Raw genomic sequence first — 15418 nt, 5'->3', positions numbered from 1 at the left:
CCTTTCCATTCATCCATTTCAGCCTGCGACAGTAGAACAGCAGCTCCCCTGTCTAGCATGTCCTGCATTTGCCGTTTGTAAGCCTCTTTCCACACTGTGTCCTTTTCAAGGCGCTTTTCGGACCTCCTAAACGTGGCCTCGACTGCTCTGCGGTTGTTGGGAAGTGTGGATGGGTCCTCTTTCCAAGGATAGCTGGAATCCCAGTGTGGCTCCTTGCTGTGCGCGTCCTCCAGTCGGTAGGTTAAGCCGCTCTTTATGACCTCGAGCTCTCTCTCGTCGGCCAACGACATCTCCTTCCCTCCAGGCGCACATTTCCCACACCGGCAGCCGCCACACTTAGGATCACAGGCGGCCCCAATACTGTCCCACTCAAGCCATTTCAGAACCTCAGCGTTGGAGATAGCCATAGTCTGAGCAACTGCAGGGTCTTGTCCTGGACCACTACGGGGAACCTTGATCGCGATGGCCTCCGCTCTCATAGTCCAGGCGCAAAGAGTTTGGGTTAAGGTCGCTCTCTCGACCAACTCCGACAGCTCTGGATGGGCTCCACTCACACATTTTCCGAGAGGACCTTCCCAGAGAATCAAGTCCCCATGTCTCCTCATCCGTTGAGGAGCTAGTCTTCCCTCCCGCGCACTGATGAGCATTTCAACCCTGTCTGGGCGCCGCAGGTCGCCTGACTTCACATCACCCGGGAAAAATCTCTCCAGGCTCTCCGAGTCCACCGTGTAGCCGACCCGTGCGATCTCATCCAACCCATAACAAAACATGTCATGGTTACTCCACGTTCCTCTCTTCGTCCCCACCTTTAGGCCCACAGAGTACTTTTTCGTTTCAACTTTCGTTGTCATCCCACCCACTCCATGCACGAGAAGTGTGACGGGCTCTCCCTCGAGACCAAGTCTCTCGGCTGCTTGGTGCGTGACATAGTTTGTGTCAGATGCTAGATCTATTAACGCCCCCACCCAGTCCCCTCGCTTCGTTGTAACATCAAGCAACATGAAAAGAACTGGGCCGTCGTTTGACTTATCCTTGTCCACACACGCAGTAGTCTTGTTGGAAAAAGCCTTGCGTATGATTTCCAACTGCTCATCCGTCAGCTTCGCTGCAGCCAGTGCAGCCTCCTGCTGTTCAGTAGGGCCTCGAGCGTTCCTCTTCTGCACCGCCTTGGTGGTGCCTTCCTTCCCGCTCTTTGCTGCATAAGTGTCACTAGGCAATGGTGCTTTGTTGAGACAGAGCATGTAGTGATGGTCGCATGACGCCTCCCCCTTCTTACATTCCTCCTTTCTGCATAGAAAGTTCTGTTTGCAGGCTCCATCATGCTTAGGGCCCAAGCACTTAAAACACGCCTTTGTCTTCTTTGCATATTCTCTCTTTTCAGCCACGCTGGCCTTGCGGAAAGATCTGCACCTGTACAATTGCCCCGAGTGTCCTTCCTCCCCGCAGACCACACAGGAACCTTGCGATGAGCAGCTCTCTCCATGCGCCTTCCCCTCGCTCATCGATGCTTTGGTGTACGCTCGCTGCTCGTGCTGATTTCTTCCTGTTGACTTGCCGGGAGAAGGTACCGGCCCACCCGTCTTGGCAGGAACCGGTCGCTTGGGCTGTAGTTGCTCTCGCCGCACAAGAATAGTTTTCTGGCTGACCAGAAATGCTAAAAATCTGTCAAACCGGTTTAGTGCGTTGACCCCGTTCACTGGGTCACAACTGTGTGCAAGCCACCGGTCGAGCAAATAGTTTGGCAACTTGCTCTCCAATGTACGGACTACTAAAGGATTGTTAATAGCGCCTGCGCACCTCAAAGCAGTCAGGTCCAGTACAGCTCGTTCCACTTCGTGAATTAAGTGTAATGTCTCCTTTGGCTGGTTTTCTCGCACTACTGGCAGCTCCTGCAACTCCATTATAATGTCTTCCGTAATTTGCGAAACATCGCCATATCGGTCATCCAGTACATTGAAAATGTCCTGTGCAGTGTAACAATAGCCCAGCCTGAGTTCGTTGGTCAACGCGACAGCTATACTGTCCCGCAAGTGATACAGCAGCAGATCAGGGGACCCTGATGGGTCAGCCATTCCCTGCAGTCTGAGCCACTCCTCTCTCCAACGAAAATAGCCCCTTCTGTCGCCGCTGAACTTGGGAAGAGCCATCGGAGCAATGGCTAGCCTTGGCATTGCGGCAGCCACCGCAGCAGCCTGTTGAACTTGCGGTGGCGCTGCTGGTACTGCGCCCGGCAGACCCCCGTATCCTGGCGGAGCCGCGTAGACAGCCGGTGCAGAGGGTGCGGGTGGTCCAGGAGCCATGTTGACAGCCGATGCAGGTCGTCCAGTAGTCACGTTGACAGCCGGTGCAGAGGGTGCGAGTCGTCCAGTAGCCACGTTGACAGCTGGTGTAAGGCCAAAGCTAGGTGCTGGTGGCCCCAGCCGGACCCGTCGCCCAGGAGCTGGTGACCCTCCCGTGCCGCCCCGTGCCTGGCCCTTTAATGTCCTCAGAACCTTTTTCACCTCACGGTCCAAGTCCTCAAGGGTTTCCCGCATTTCAGCACCATTAATTTTAGGAACATAGTAGGCCCACTTATCTACCACCCCACCAAGATCAGCGAGATCAGCACTCAGGACATCTTGCATCATGTCATAATGTCCCTGAGTTGCATCCTGTTCCTGGGTGGCACTAGCCAGGTCAGTTTCTAGTCTATTTTTGACCTTTGCATACCTGGCTGCCACTGTGGAAATCCATAACGTGTCCCTGAGCTTCTGCATTATGCTATCATACCTCTGCTTGCTACTGTCAGCCTTCTGTTTCACACCATCCACCACATTATCATGGTCAGTGCCCCTGGTGTCAAGTGGAATGTCGTCTAGAATGGCTAAATAATCCTCTGTGACAACCCAGAGTGCCTCATGTAATGATACAAGCTTCAACTGTTCATTTGCCATTGCATCCTCTGTGAGCTCATCAAAACCCCTCTCAATTTTGTTCAAACCCTTGGTTAAATCCCTCTGAACGACAGAGCGTTGGCTCTTCACATCATCTAAAGACGCCATGACAACAGTTAGTGTGTATTCAGTACAATGCTTTGGTTTGCCTGTAATGCTTGCCACAAAATGTCACTACTCCTCAGTGGCACAAGAGTGACACCTTGTGGTCGTTTCGGCGCACAACACGCTGCGCCGTTGTTTACGTGCGTCTACTACGTGTCACACAAAATGGCGGCGATGACGTCACTCAAAACTGACCTTAGTGGGCGTCTCCTCCGTGGTAGTCAAGATGGCAGCCAGCAACAATGTTTTTAGCATTAGCAAGTGAGCTTAGCAATGTCTATAGTCTTAAGCACTGTCAGCAACAATGTTAGCTTGATTTGACTGCAATGTCTATAGCACTTCAGCAACAATGATAGCTCGATTTGACTTGCAATGTCTATTTAAGCACTTTCATCAACAACGTTAGCTTGAATGGACTTAGCAGTGCCTATTGTTAACTCCCATCATCATCATTTGCGCATCACCACAAAGACACGGTCGTTGGATGGTTGACAGCGTTTTTTACAGCCGCAACCACCAGGCACAATAATGCAGTCCTCCCGTGCGTCCTCTCCGTAGCGATGGTGCTCCTCCTCGTCTTTGTTGAGCAGGCCCTGCGTCACCCGGTCGTCCGTCCCGATCTCCTCCTTCCAGCGAGGTTAGCATCGGCTCCCGACGGACCAAATTCCAATGACGGTTTCAAGGCACCCTTTTCCCTGACAAAGAACGGAGCTAGTCCACCGTCCCCTTGGCGCACAGACTGGCTTTTATCACCGTACTTTACAGATGCAAAATAACAGCTGGTTATACAAGGTTACCGTATACCAGGTTGTTAAATTACTGTACGGAATTTACCAAAACAGGGCTATAAAATCACCTATCTTGGGAGTGTGATCCCTCCGTAAGGCGTCCGATGGTCAGACATAAGTATATGGAAACCACTCGGCTGTTATTTTTCACTGTGCTATACAAAACCAAACAAACAGATGACGTGTCTTTTTACTTTTTATGCCTTTCACGCGCTCACTCATACACAATATACACATACAGAATAAACCCTGATAATAAACTGGAGAATGAAATACAAAACGTGCCAGTCTGTGTAATATAAGCGCCTTGCTTTGGCCTAGTAAACTAGTCTCTATTTCTGTTGTAGTTCGGTAGTTGAAGCAGGTAGCAGCAGCAGGTAATTTAACTGTAGGATACAGAACAGATTGATCATGATCACAGCATGCTATCGATCGTATGACTATTTATATGGGATATTTGGAAACAACGTTATATAGATATATATTTACTGTACGTACCAATTCCAGGTCTGATCTCCATCGGATACTTTTCCACACTAAGCAAAACAAGTTTGGCGCATGCGCATGAACCTTTACCGTGCACTTCCCAGACAGCCGTTAGATGGCAGTAACACTCCATGTATGATATTTATATATATATATGTTATGATAATATGATTGCAACTCCACAGTGTGATGAAGTAAAACATTTCGTACATTTGCTTTTATATATTAGAATCGGACCATGGTCAGTATATGTTGTTCCAAGTGTTATTTTGAAGCCTACCTTTAAAAATAGGAAGTACGTACCGTACAAAATGTTGTGTACGTGTATCAGCTTAGTCTCATGTCGTGTCTGCAAACACGATAGAGCTTGTCACAGTGGTTTACAGTAGCAGCTATTTAGGTGTCACTATGCAAATAAGAATCCTGAACCACACACACACACACACACACACACACACACACACACACACACACACACACACACACACACACACACACACACACACAGATAGAGAGAGATTATTATACAACATAGCCTAATAATTCTTTCACATATGATGGTAATGGATACATTTTAATTGGATAAAAATGATTGTATTTTCATTGGGCTTCCTACATAGCACAGTCTAGACGACTTGCCCTTTCGCTACCTTTTTACAGAGGAAAAGGCCTGTTACTCATTAACGGTGGGTGACTCACCTTTTGTGTCAGTTACAGGGTGGAGGTGTTCTGCACTCAATTTGTTTATCTTTTCACTGATGAGGAACTATCCTTCATCAGCAACTCTGCACGTCTGTCGCTAGTTAATCAGTCAGGCGGTCGGTCACCTGGGCCACTGTCGCTCAAGACTATAAAAGATGAGAAAGTTGCTCTGAGTAGTATCGGTACTACTGCATATCGGTAATGTGTACCAGTACTACTGCATATCGGTAATGTGTACCAGTACTACTGCATATCGGTAATGTGTACCAGTACTACTGCATATCGGTAATGTGTACCAGTACTACTGCATATCAGTAATGTGTACCAGTACTACTGCATATCAGTAATGTGTACCAGTACTACTGCATATCAGTAATGTGTACCAGTACTACTGCATATCAGTAATGTGTACCAGTACTACTGCATATCGGTAATGTGTACCAGTACTACTGCATATCGGTAATGTGTACCAGTACTACTGCATATCGGTAATGTGTACCAGTACTACTGCATATCGGTAATGTGTACCAGTACTGCTGCATATCAGTAATGTGTACCAGTACTACTGCATATCGGTAATGTGTACCAGTACTACTGCATATCGGTAATGTGTACCAGTACTACTGCATATCAGTAATGTGTACCAGTACTACTGCATATCGGTAATGTGTACCAGTACTACTGCATATCGGTAATGTGTACCAGTACCGATATGCAAGGGATACTACGTATGTGCCACGGCGGTAGTTGTTGAGAAGTAACACCTGACAGGATGAACTCTGATGACGTCTTTGATGTCCTTTTTCCCAATGGCGCTCCCTGCCAATGGCGTCTTTATTAAATTTTTTATTAATTCAGAATGATCTCTCTGATATCCACCGTCTATCCACCCCCCCACACATACACACACACACACACACACACACACACACACACACACACACACACACACACACACACACGGCTACTTAATTAATTAATTGACCCAAAAGTAACCAGAAAACGAGGCATTTCCTTGCTTGCGGTCGCCTCGGAAATACATTTGAGAGCAAGGACTTGGAAACCGGAAATGCGTGAATATGGAGCAGCAGGGCGTTCCAGAGACTGGGTCCGATGCGTATCTGGCACAATCAGGAGCGACTGGTTAGCTTTCGGATCTCAGTGGTTGTGGTTGGGAAAATGACATTGTGTGTTTGTATACATGGCTGTCATGTTGGATACAGCATAAAACTCAAGCAGTGCAGCAGGTGCTCTGAGTCTTTGATTAGTCTGTTCTAGAGCTGATCGTCGTCATTATTCAGAAACAACACACCATTGGATTCAGCGATTGACCAATCAGAAATCAAGCATTCAACCAAGCCGCGTGATAAGGCCTTTTAATCATCTTACCTGCCAACAACAGATATCCAAAACTTGCTCAATATGTGTGCATGGAAGTAAAACAGTAAATTAATTTTGGAACGTTATTCGCCTTGCCGTTTCTCACGTGTACAGGTGGTACTAACTGTAGCATCTCCGATCACTGAAGTAAATCAGAAGCAATTCCTTTGACGGATGTAATCTTTGTTGAGCCAAAACATAATAATGATGCGGGGAGGTTTATGGATTCATGTGGGGTTAGATTGAACAGGGTACATGATAGGCTACTGCTCAGTGTCATTAATTTTTATCTCACAGAACAGATTCGTCGTCCCCACACACACACACACACACACACACACACACACACACACACATCACACTTCTGTTTAGAAACATCACACATGCTATGATTATTGGCTGCCCCTGCCTAGAGCTCAATGACTGCTGACACTGATCCCAGATATTGAATTTGCCACCAGGCACTTTTCTAACTCCCACTGTGAGAGATCAATTGAAATGGACCACTTCAATCTTCTCCCGAGCGCTTTGCTACCAAATGCAGTTTGACCAATGTGAGGAAGTTCTCTCTCAGGGAGACGAATGAGCGCGGCGCCTCAATCCCTCCAGCCTGAGCTGTACCGAGTTGCACGCCGCTGTCGCACACAAAAGAACATGTGAAGCGGTGTGAGCTTGTAGATCTAGTCCATGTGCTATTTTGTTAGTGTAAGAAAGTGTTGCTCGGGCATCAGAGGTCTCTGAAAATATACACGAGCTTTGCACATCATGAGCAGTGAGAACACACATTTGGTGAAACTTTTTAAATGATACTCTTTGAGCAAGAAAGCAATTTTTCCAGGCCATCTCAATTCTGTGTTTTCTAGTGGGGGAAATGAAATTTAGGGCACGCATCTTATTTAACAAACAGTATTTAATATTTTCACTCAGACCAGGTTTAAATATTTAGTATAGCCTATTTAAAACGTATTCATCCGAAGTCTGCACATAAATGTGTACTCACTCTAGAAAACGAAATTAACAATCTCAAAATGACTTTGCTTTTTCTTTTTGCCCCGTAGCCAGATAGTAGTGTCATTCCTGCACAAGAGGGCTTGTTTTGCACGCTGCCCTATATTCACCTATGCTTGTAACTTTAGGCCTGTCTCCTCTGACACTCTATTTTAAGACAGAGAGAGAGAGAGAGAGAGAGAGAGAGAGTTGGTGGGGGTGGCTGTTTGCAGACTGCACAGCACAGCAGACATGCAAGGCCGAGGACAGGATGATGGTTGGCAAGATCAGGGGTTGTTTTCATGTCAAGGAACCCCAAGTTAATTATATTTGGCCGCGGACCCCCATCTGAAAATATTTTCAGATGGGGGTCCCCCAAGGGCCTCTGCGGGTCCCCGAACCCCACTTTGAGAACCACTGGTCAAGACGACACTGCTCTGCTTGTTTACGGCAGAGTCTCCAACAAGGGGGGGGGAGGTGGCGAGAGAGGGGGTGAGGGTTACTACCCGCAAGAGAGTCGGAATTCCTCCTGAGCCATTCCCCCATTTGGCTGGCACTTGTGAAAACAATTCCCTTGCATTTACTCTCTCGCTCCGCGTCTTTCTCTCTCTCTCTCTCTCTGTGTGTGTGTGTGTGTGTGTGTGTGTGTGTGTGTGTGTGTGTGTGTGTGTGTGTGTGTGTGTGTGTGTGTGCAGATGGAGTTCCAACTATGAGTCAGCTCTGTGCGCAGCAAGTGGTAGGGAAAGTGGTGGGCTTGTGTTTTACTGCAGCGAGATCAGGACTGTACCTTTTTTCTGTTTTCTGTTTTGTTTTTATAGAGAGAGTCCACTTTTGTAGTTCGTATGCTTTCCTTGTGGGGTTGATTTCTTTAACCCCATGAAGCCTAACATCCCTGTTCTGGGCCTCATATGATAGGTCAGCATTTGACGTAAATAGCAGATGTACAAGTTTGGCTATTTTTTAGGTGTAGGGGGGAAAAAGGGCCAGACCCTTGGTGAACCCCATTCAGTGCTTAAATAAAATCACACGTCGGTAAATTGATTGTTTAGAATGGGTGCTTGTTTGCTGCTGTAAATATCTTTGTATAACTGACAGTCCTTTCTGTTGTCTCCCCAGGGCTGACCTGCAGACGGCGTGCTGCTAAGCTGATGTCCTGAGCTGAGGGAACGCCCCCTTCCCCCCCCTCGTCTTCAAACTGTCACTTGCCTCAGCCTATTATTACCCCCCACCCTCCCCCTCCCCCACCCCTGCCCCGCGCACGCATCGCCAGCCCGCCGGCGACAGCCACCTCCACCTTTTCCCCCCCTACCCTGACCCTCCTCCCCTGCCCCGCCCCCCTCCAGCCTACAGCGCCCCTCCCCCCGTCGTTGCCATGACGTCGGAGCTGGAGAGCAGTTTGACCTCGATGGACTGGCTGCCGCAGCTCACCATGCAGGCGGCCATCCGCAAGGCGGACGCGCAGGGAGGCGCCCACGGGCCGGGCATGGGCAAGAAGAGCGCCCTGCTGGACCCCAACACCACGCTGGACCAGGAGGAGGTGCAGCAGCACAAGGACGGCAAGCCGCCCTACAGCTACGCCAGCCTCATCACGTTCGCCATCAACAGCTCACCAAAGAAGAAGATGACCCTGAGCGAGATCTACCAGTGGATCTGTGATAACTTCCCCTACTACAGAGAGGCGGGCAGCGGCTGGAAGGTGAGCATGACACAGTGTGTGTGGGTTAGGGCTTGGGCGGTTAAGGTTATGACACAGTGTGTGTGGGTTAGGGCTTGGGCGGTTAAGCCAAAGCCTATATTTAGTACCAACGACTTAGTCTTGCTCATGTCGTTTAATGGAATAATCGAGAAGCGGGTTCTTTTTTCTTTTCTGTTTTTGTTCCTTAGATATCCACGAATTGACACGAAACAATTCGAATAGATTTTAATTTAAATTATAATTTGCTAAATCATTTAGTCATTCAGTCTAGCCGCTCTGTTAATTTAACCTTTTTCTTGGATAATTGTTCATTAATCGTAATCGAGCAAAGGTTTCCAGGTTTAAAGTCATCGCCCTGTGTGTGTGTGTGTGTGTGGTCTATTAGTTCGTTTAACAGACTGATGCACCCCTTGAACTGGGTCTCGATGACGGCTTGTGACATACTGTACAGTATAGAGCTTGTAAACATGACATGGTGATGCTGGCGAGATTGTACACAATAACATCCTTAGTGTCGTGGGCTTGATCGCATGGGAGAGCCCATTTATGTTATTGTCACTATTCTTTATTGTAACTTTATATATATTTATTTTCTGCTCGAAACATTGGCACATTGTAGCTCCACAAAGTTTCACCTAGAAGCTTCGTTCAGACTTCTCCTTCGAGAATGGCCAGGAATTTTCTTTTTATACTTTTTGGAAATATTGCATTTTAGGCAACAACAGTGTACCAACAAATGGTTACAAATGGATCAATAATCATCACTGATGGATTTACTGAGTCGTAGCGTGGGATCTCACAGACATCTTACAGACCTGTTGGATGTGATTTAGATATATTGACATTGTTATTCCGGGGGACAGCGGTTGCATGTCAATGCTTCCTACTGTTACTATAATGAACATTCCTCCCATAGCCTTAGCTCAAGTCTTCAGTTGTTAAAATTGATATTGCTCGCCTGAAGTTGTTTTTTTTTTGCCGGCAACGCGTTTAAAATGAAGCCATTGGTAATCACCATTGTCACTTCCCTAAAGCCCAGAGTGAAACTATGACTGTGCCAATTCACGCTAAGTGCCGTTGCATCTCAGGATGAAAAATAATTCAGCCCTGAGAGAACCGTGTGAAGTGTGGAACTCTGGATTAACTCGTTCTGTACGGGAACCCCTTTTGGTGTTTTAAGCATTATGTTATACTTTAGCTAGCCGATCTACAAGCTTGTAGGTCTGCTATTTTTGAAAAATCGTGAAAATGTGGCACACATTTGGAATATATATTCTTTCAGAGCGAACGTTTTTAACTCAAATCTTTGCTTCTGGGGAGGGGGTCCCTGGAACAACATATTTTTAGATGGGGGTCGGCGGCCTATTACATATAATGTTTGGGGTCCTTGACATGAAATATTGAGCACCACTGATACAGAAACATACAAAACAACATTTTTTTTTTATTTCAACGTCGAGTCTAAATGGGTTAATATTCAGGCAAGTGGCCCCTATCTGTGTGAACACACACTAAATAGCCCATTCATGGGTGGTATTATTCATTGCAGATGCCTGGATAGGAGAAGGCCATTATGCAGCCAGTGCTGTGTCATCATCTCGAGGAGCTCATGAGATACTGAGATGAAGCTCTGCTGATTGCCTTTTAAAGGGCCCAGATGGAAATTGATATTAGAATGAGGTTTCCAATCAGACGACGTTTATTGGGAATAGCATTTTAGGCCCTGCTTTATTGCAGTCAGACAAGATGTATGCGGCCCATTTCCTGGGGCGACAAGATCTGGCATGTGCATGGGTTTGTGTGTGTGTGTATGAGAGAGAGGGAGGGGGAGATGAGAAAACATCATTATATCATTATAAAAGGTTTGATTTCGCTTTTGTGCGGGCCTTTTGGAAGGAAATGAATTGTGCCTTTTTTTCTTTTTTTTTCTCCACAAACTTTGTTTTTCTGGTTACCTCTATTATTCCTTATTGAGTTGTGTGCAACACGGCATAGCCTATTAGCGTTGTCATTCGGTGTATCCTCGTGTTTGGAGTAAATACACACAGTTTCAACAGTGGCATACTATTAGATGGATAGATGAACCTTATAGGTGAAACTGAGTTGTCAAGGCAGTACCACAGTACAGATGCAGAGAAAAAGAGATACATTTTTATAAAATAGAAATAAGAGTAATGTACACGGATTGGGAATAGGGTACCAAAACCTAACCTACAGGGATTAGCATTAGGTTACCAAAAACCAACGGGAGATTTAGCATCCTTTCTTGCATGGGAATTGAACAGAACTCCAGACAAACCAAGGTTACTAGTCTGCTTACCAGGCACACAATGGACCAGGATAGCAGTACAATGTTGCTGTGTATGTGTGAGATGTACAAGATCACAATGCGTCGCATTGCGACGCATTGTGAGCTTGTAGATCGGCTATTTTCAAATATGTGTATAGGGCTGAAGTGGTTAATGTATGTTTTGTAATAATACTCAAAATTCAAAAGTAACTAGAAGTAAAAGTACTGAACATTTGACATACTCAAGTGCAAATACCTTAAAATCGTACTTAAGTACAGTACTTATATTAAAAGTACTTTACTCTACTTCCCACCACTGAGTAAAGCCTATTCTTCGTTGCCTGGATTCCCTAGGGCTCTATACGTCTGTTGTTGCTCTACAGTAAATATTGTACACAGCTGAAGCTCAGCTTGTAGAGTAGCGTTTTTCGTCAATGATTTGCCTGTGGACGGTTCAAGTGGTCTAAATGTAAAGCGTGTGTAGCAACTCCTAATGTACTAATAACTGCTCTGCAGGAGACTGTGTATTAAAACAAGTCTTTTCAACCACTAGCTTAGTTAAGGTTTGCAATTATCAATTATCTGTTGTGTTATCGTGGGCACTAGCTGTCAAACCCCCCCCCCCCCACCGCATGCACGCACGCACGCACACACACACACACACACACACACACACACACACACACACACACACACACACACACACACACACCAACCAGGATGCTGTAGCCTGGTTCACAGGAAGCTTGGTTTTTGAAGATGTTATAAGCTCCAGGCTGCATCAGATTTTAGTTTTTCTTTCCCCGCATAATTCTCACTAAATGGGGGTTTCCCCCTGCAGAGCTTTTAAAAAACAAATCTGACCACTAAAATATCTGTAACGTACAATTTTGCAGCGTTTTATGTGCACATCTTTTGTATTTTGTCACCGCATGAACAGGCAATTTGAACAAGTTCCAACTTCTGGTATAGTGCCTTTTCATTGCCTGGAGCTAGTCCAATAAATGTTGTATTTGCTCCTTGAGATTTTTGTTGTGCTCTTAAATTCTTCAAACACGCATCGCAACAAAAATTATATTTGCAACTAAGTCTCTCTCTTAAAGCCAGGGAAAACCCTATAATATATGTAGTATATCATGAGTAAATATTTCTCCGAGGAGGTCACTGGGAGCTTGTAAAGCCTATTAAAATGTCTGTTTGGCTTGTTTTGTCAGGCATACAAAATCAATGACATGGAGAGACTGTGTCAGGAACAGTAGCATGTACACCTAATTGAATTTGTGTAATTCTTTGAAAGCCATGCAGGAGTGATATCCCCACCATAAATTGCGACACCATCTATTGTGTGTGTGTGTGTGTGTGTGTGTGTGTGTGTGTGTGTGTGTGTGTGTACTGTGTGTGTGTGTGTGTGTGTGTGTGTGTGTGTGTGTGCACGCACACGGACATGCAAGCCGTTGGAAGCCAGCATGCCTGGGTGGGGTGAATGTAGGTCGGATGTAGTCATCACTCCTCTATTCCCCTGGAGATGTCAGTTGCAGGAATTTAGGACTCCGCGCACGCACATGTCTGTTCTGTATGATAATGCAGGCTGTGGCGGCGAGATGAGACCGGGCTAATCCGCACGCTGCAACTCATTTAATCATCTCAATAGAACTCTATTAGCCCACGCTTTTAAGAAATATCAATAAGTGCTGTCAATAAGAACAGATAATTTATCAAGGTCAAAAAAAAATTTATGCCGCATTCACGAGTGCGAATATGCACAGGGATGTGGAGTAGGCAATTAGATGGCGCTTTCTTATCCCATTCTGACCTGAGATCAGATTCATACGCGGTTTCCACTGGACACACACTGGTCTGATCAACCCATTCTGACCTGAGATCAGATTCTAAAAAATGTCAGTCGTTCTTCGATTTTTCAAAAATAGCAGACCTACAAGCTCGTAGCGCGCCACTCGGTGGCGCGCTATGAGCTTGTAGATCTGCTATTTTTCAATAGCTAAAGCATAACATGATGCTAACACCAGAATGGGTGCCCGTTCAGAATGGGTTATACACCCTCTCAAGCTCTCTGAAACACTTATGATTGATGTTCGCAGGTTGCCGAAATAAGCAGTCCTGCTGGCTGTCAGTTAAATTGCCTCTATAGCTACAAGAGGGGCTAAAAGATCACTGCTTATTTCTGCTTTTTGCAAAGCAAACATTCTTCTTCTAGCTTAAAGATCTGCCAAGTTGCCTAGGGATATTTTGTTCCCCAGATACTGTCAGATTTCATATACATTACATATCCAGTACAGTATGTATATATACATTTATATTTAGCCCATTTTGGGCGGGAACCCCTTTTGGTGTTAGCATTATGTTATTCTTTAGCTATTGAGAAATAGCAGATCTACAAGCTCATAGCGTGCCACAGAGTGTCTTGTAGGTCTGCTATTTTTGAAAAATCGTGAAAATATTTATTTCAGAAAACTGGAGGATTTAGAAGATTTTTTTTTAATGTTGAGGTCAGGCCTAAATGGGTTAGAGAGAGGGGGGAGAGAGAGAGAGAGGTTATGCCTACGTGTTGGGATGAATTACATTGTTCTTTGCAGCACCTTTCCACTGCAGGCCTTTGTGTGTTTATGATTTTGACTGTGTGTATACTGCGCCATAGCCCCATGCTCAATCCAAGTCAATCAGCCAGCATCATTACAGGCAAAATGTGTGCTAGCCTCCATGACATTCTCCTTTCTTCCTCCACTATGGTTTGGGAGTTGTTGTCTTCCTCTGCCTGTCAGAAACGCAGCCCAGCAGTGACGAGACTTGTAATGTTGTCAAGGCGTTTGGGTCCGTTTTTTTATAAGCTTTAAACTTTTGACACAGACTTGATCTTGCCAACACTGGCTAATGAATTAAAAGTACAGTAATTAACCCCTCTAGGCCTCTACACCAGTGAAATACTAAATTGACATTTTATGGGTCTGCTTTGATGATCTGATCTGATATCTGCTGCTAACGTGACGCCTACTTGCATGGGAGACTGAGGTACTCTATTAAATTCCTTATGAAGATCGAAACGTTGAATAAGCAGCAACAAGAAAAGTGGAGCTGAGAAGCAGCGGTGTACACCGCTCTGACTGGCCGTGTCTCTCTCTAATATACAGTCCCTATGTATGAACAACTGCAATACCGCTGGGTGACCTAAAGTGGCACTGTTGAGCAGCATAAAAAAAACAACGCACACGCAAACACACATACACATACATTCGGCACCGCTCAGTTTGCATGGGTGCATTTATTTTTTTATTGTTTTACTGTTGATCTGTCTTGACTTGTTTGTCCAGAACGTGGACCATAGATTCGACCTCTTTTAGACTGAGGAACTCAGCCTCAAAGCCTTATTTTGGAGTGGTGCTAGCCACTTCTATACGCAGCAGTGTGTGTGTGTGTGTATGTATGTCTGTCTCTGTGTCTGTATGTATGTCTAAGCACGGAAATACTGTTTTCTCACCACCAAGTGTCACTGTTGTGCAGCCACAGACGTACAGTACAGCTGTTCTCTGTTCAAACAGGTCTTGATTGTTTTTATTGTATCATTCTGTCATGCCATGGCTCTTTAGGAGTCGAAGCCATCTAAAGTTGAGTCTGTTGAGTCTGCCTGTCTGTGTGTGTGTCCAGGGCTAATCTTGTAAACCGCTGGACCGAATGTCTTGTGCATGCTGCCAGTAGACCAAGGAAGGACCTTCCCACATTTTCATTCATGTGTATATTTTTGGAAATATTTTACTTTAATTTTTATGGCTGTCAAAGGTGGTCGGACTAGGAGTCATACATAATGTCCTAGATGCATGGTTGATGTCATAGACTGGCCATCCACAAGCCATACCTTTTTATTAGGCTGTATCTTTTTTTGTGTATATTTCATATTGTTATTTGGCATTTTCCTTTATTTTCCTTTCCTTTGTTATCTAATTTGTAACATCAATTTGTGTGAGTTTCACCCACTCTTCCACCTTTAACCACTCCATTCCTATATTCAGTTGACCAAGGTCTCTCTCCACCCAGGGGT

General features: G+C 45.6%; 1 protein-coding gene across 2 annotated transcripts in view; it reads left to right on the top strand.

Annotated features, from left to right (window-relative positions):
• foxj3 (forkhead box J3) overlaps positions 1 to 15418 on the top strand; it is a 105187-nt gene that overhangs the window by 35187 nt on the left and 54582 nt on the right. For both annotated transcript variants that reach the window (XM_080783280.1, XM_080783279.1), the window contains exon 2: positions 8498 to 9077. In XM_080783280.1, the coding sequence (XP_080639406.1) occupies positions 8754 to 9077 (324 nt within the window). In that variant the 5' untranslated portion in view covers positions 8498 to 8753. The remainder of the gene's footprint in view (positions 1 to 8497; positions 9078 to 15418) is intronic.

This window comes from Protomyctophum bolini, assembly GCF_963924005.1.
Source record: "Protomyctophum bolini genome assembly, chromosome: 2".
Lineage (NCBI taxonomy): Eukaryota > Metazoa > Chordata > Actinopteri > Myctophiformes > Myctophidae > Protomyctophum > Protomyctophum bolini.
This window is presented reverse-complemented; position numbering and strand designations above follow the sequence as displayed.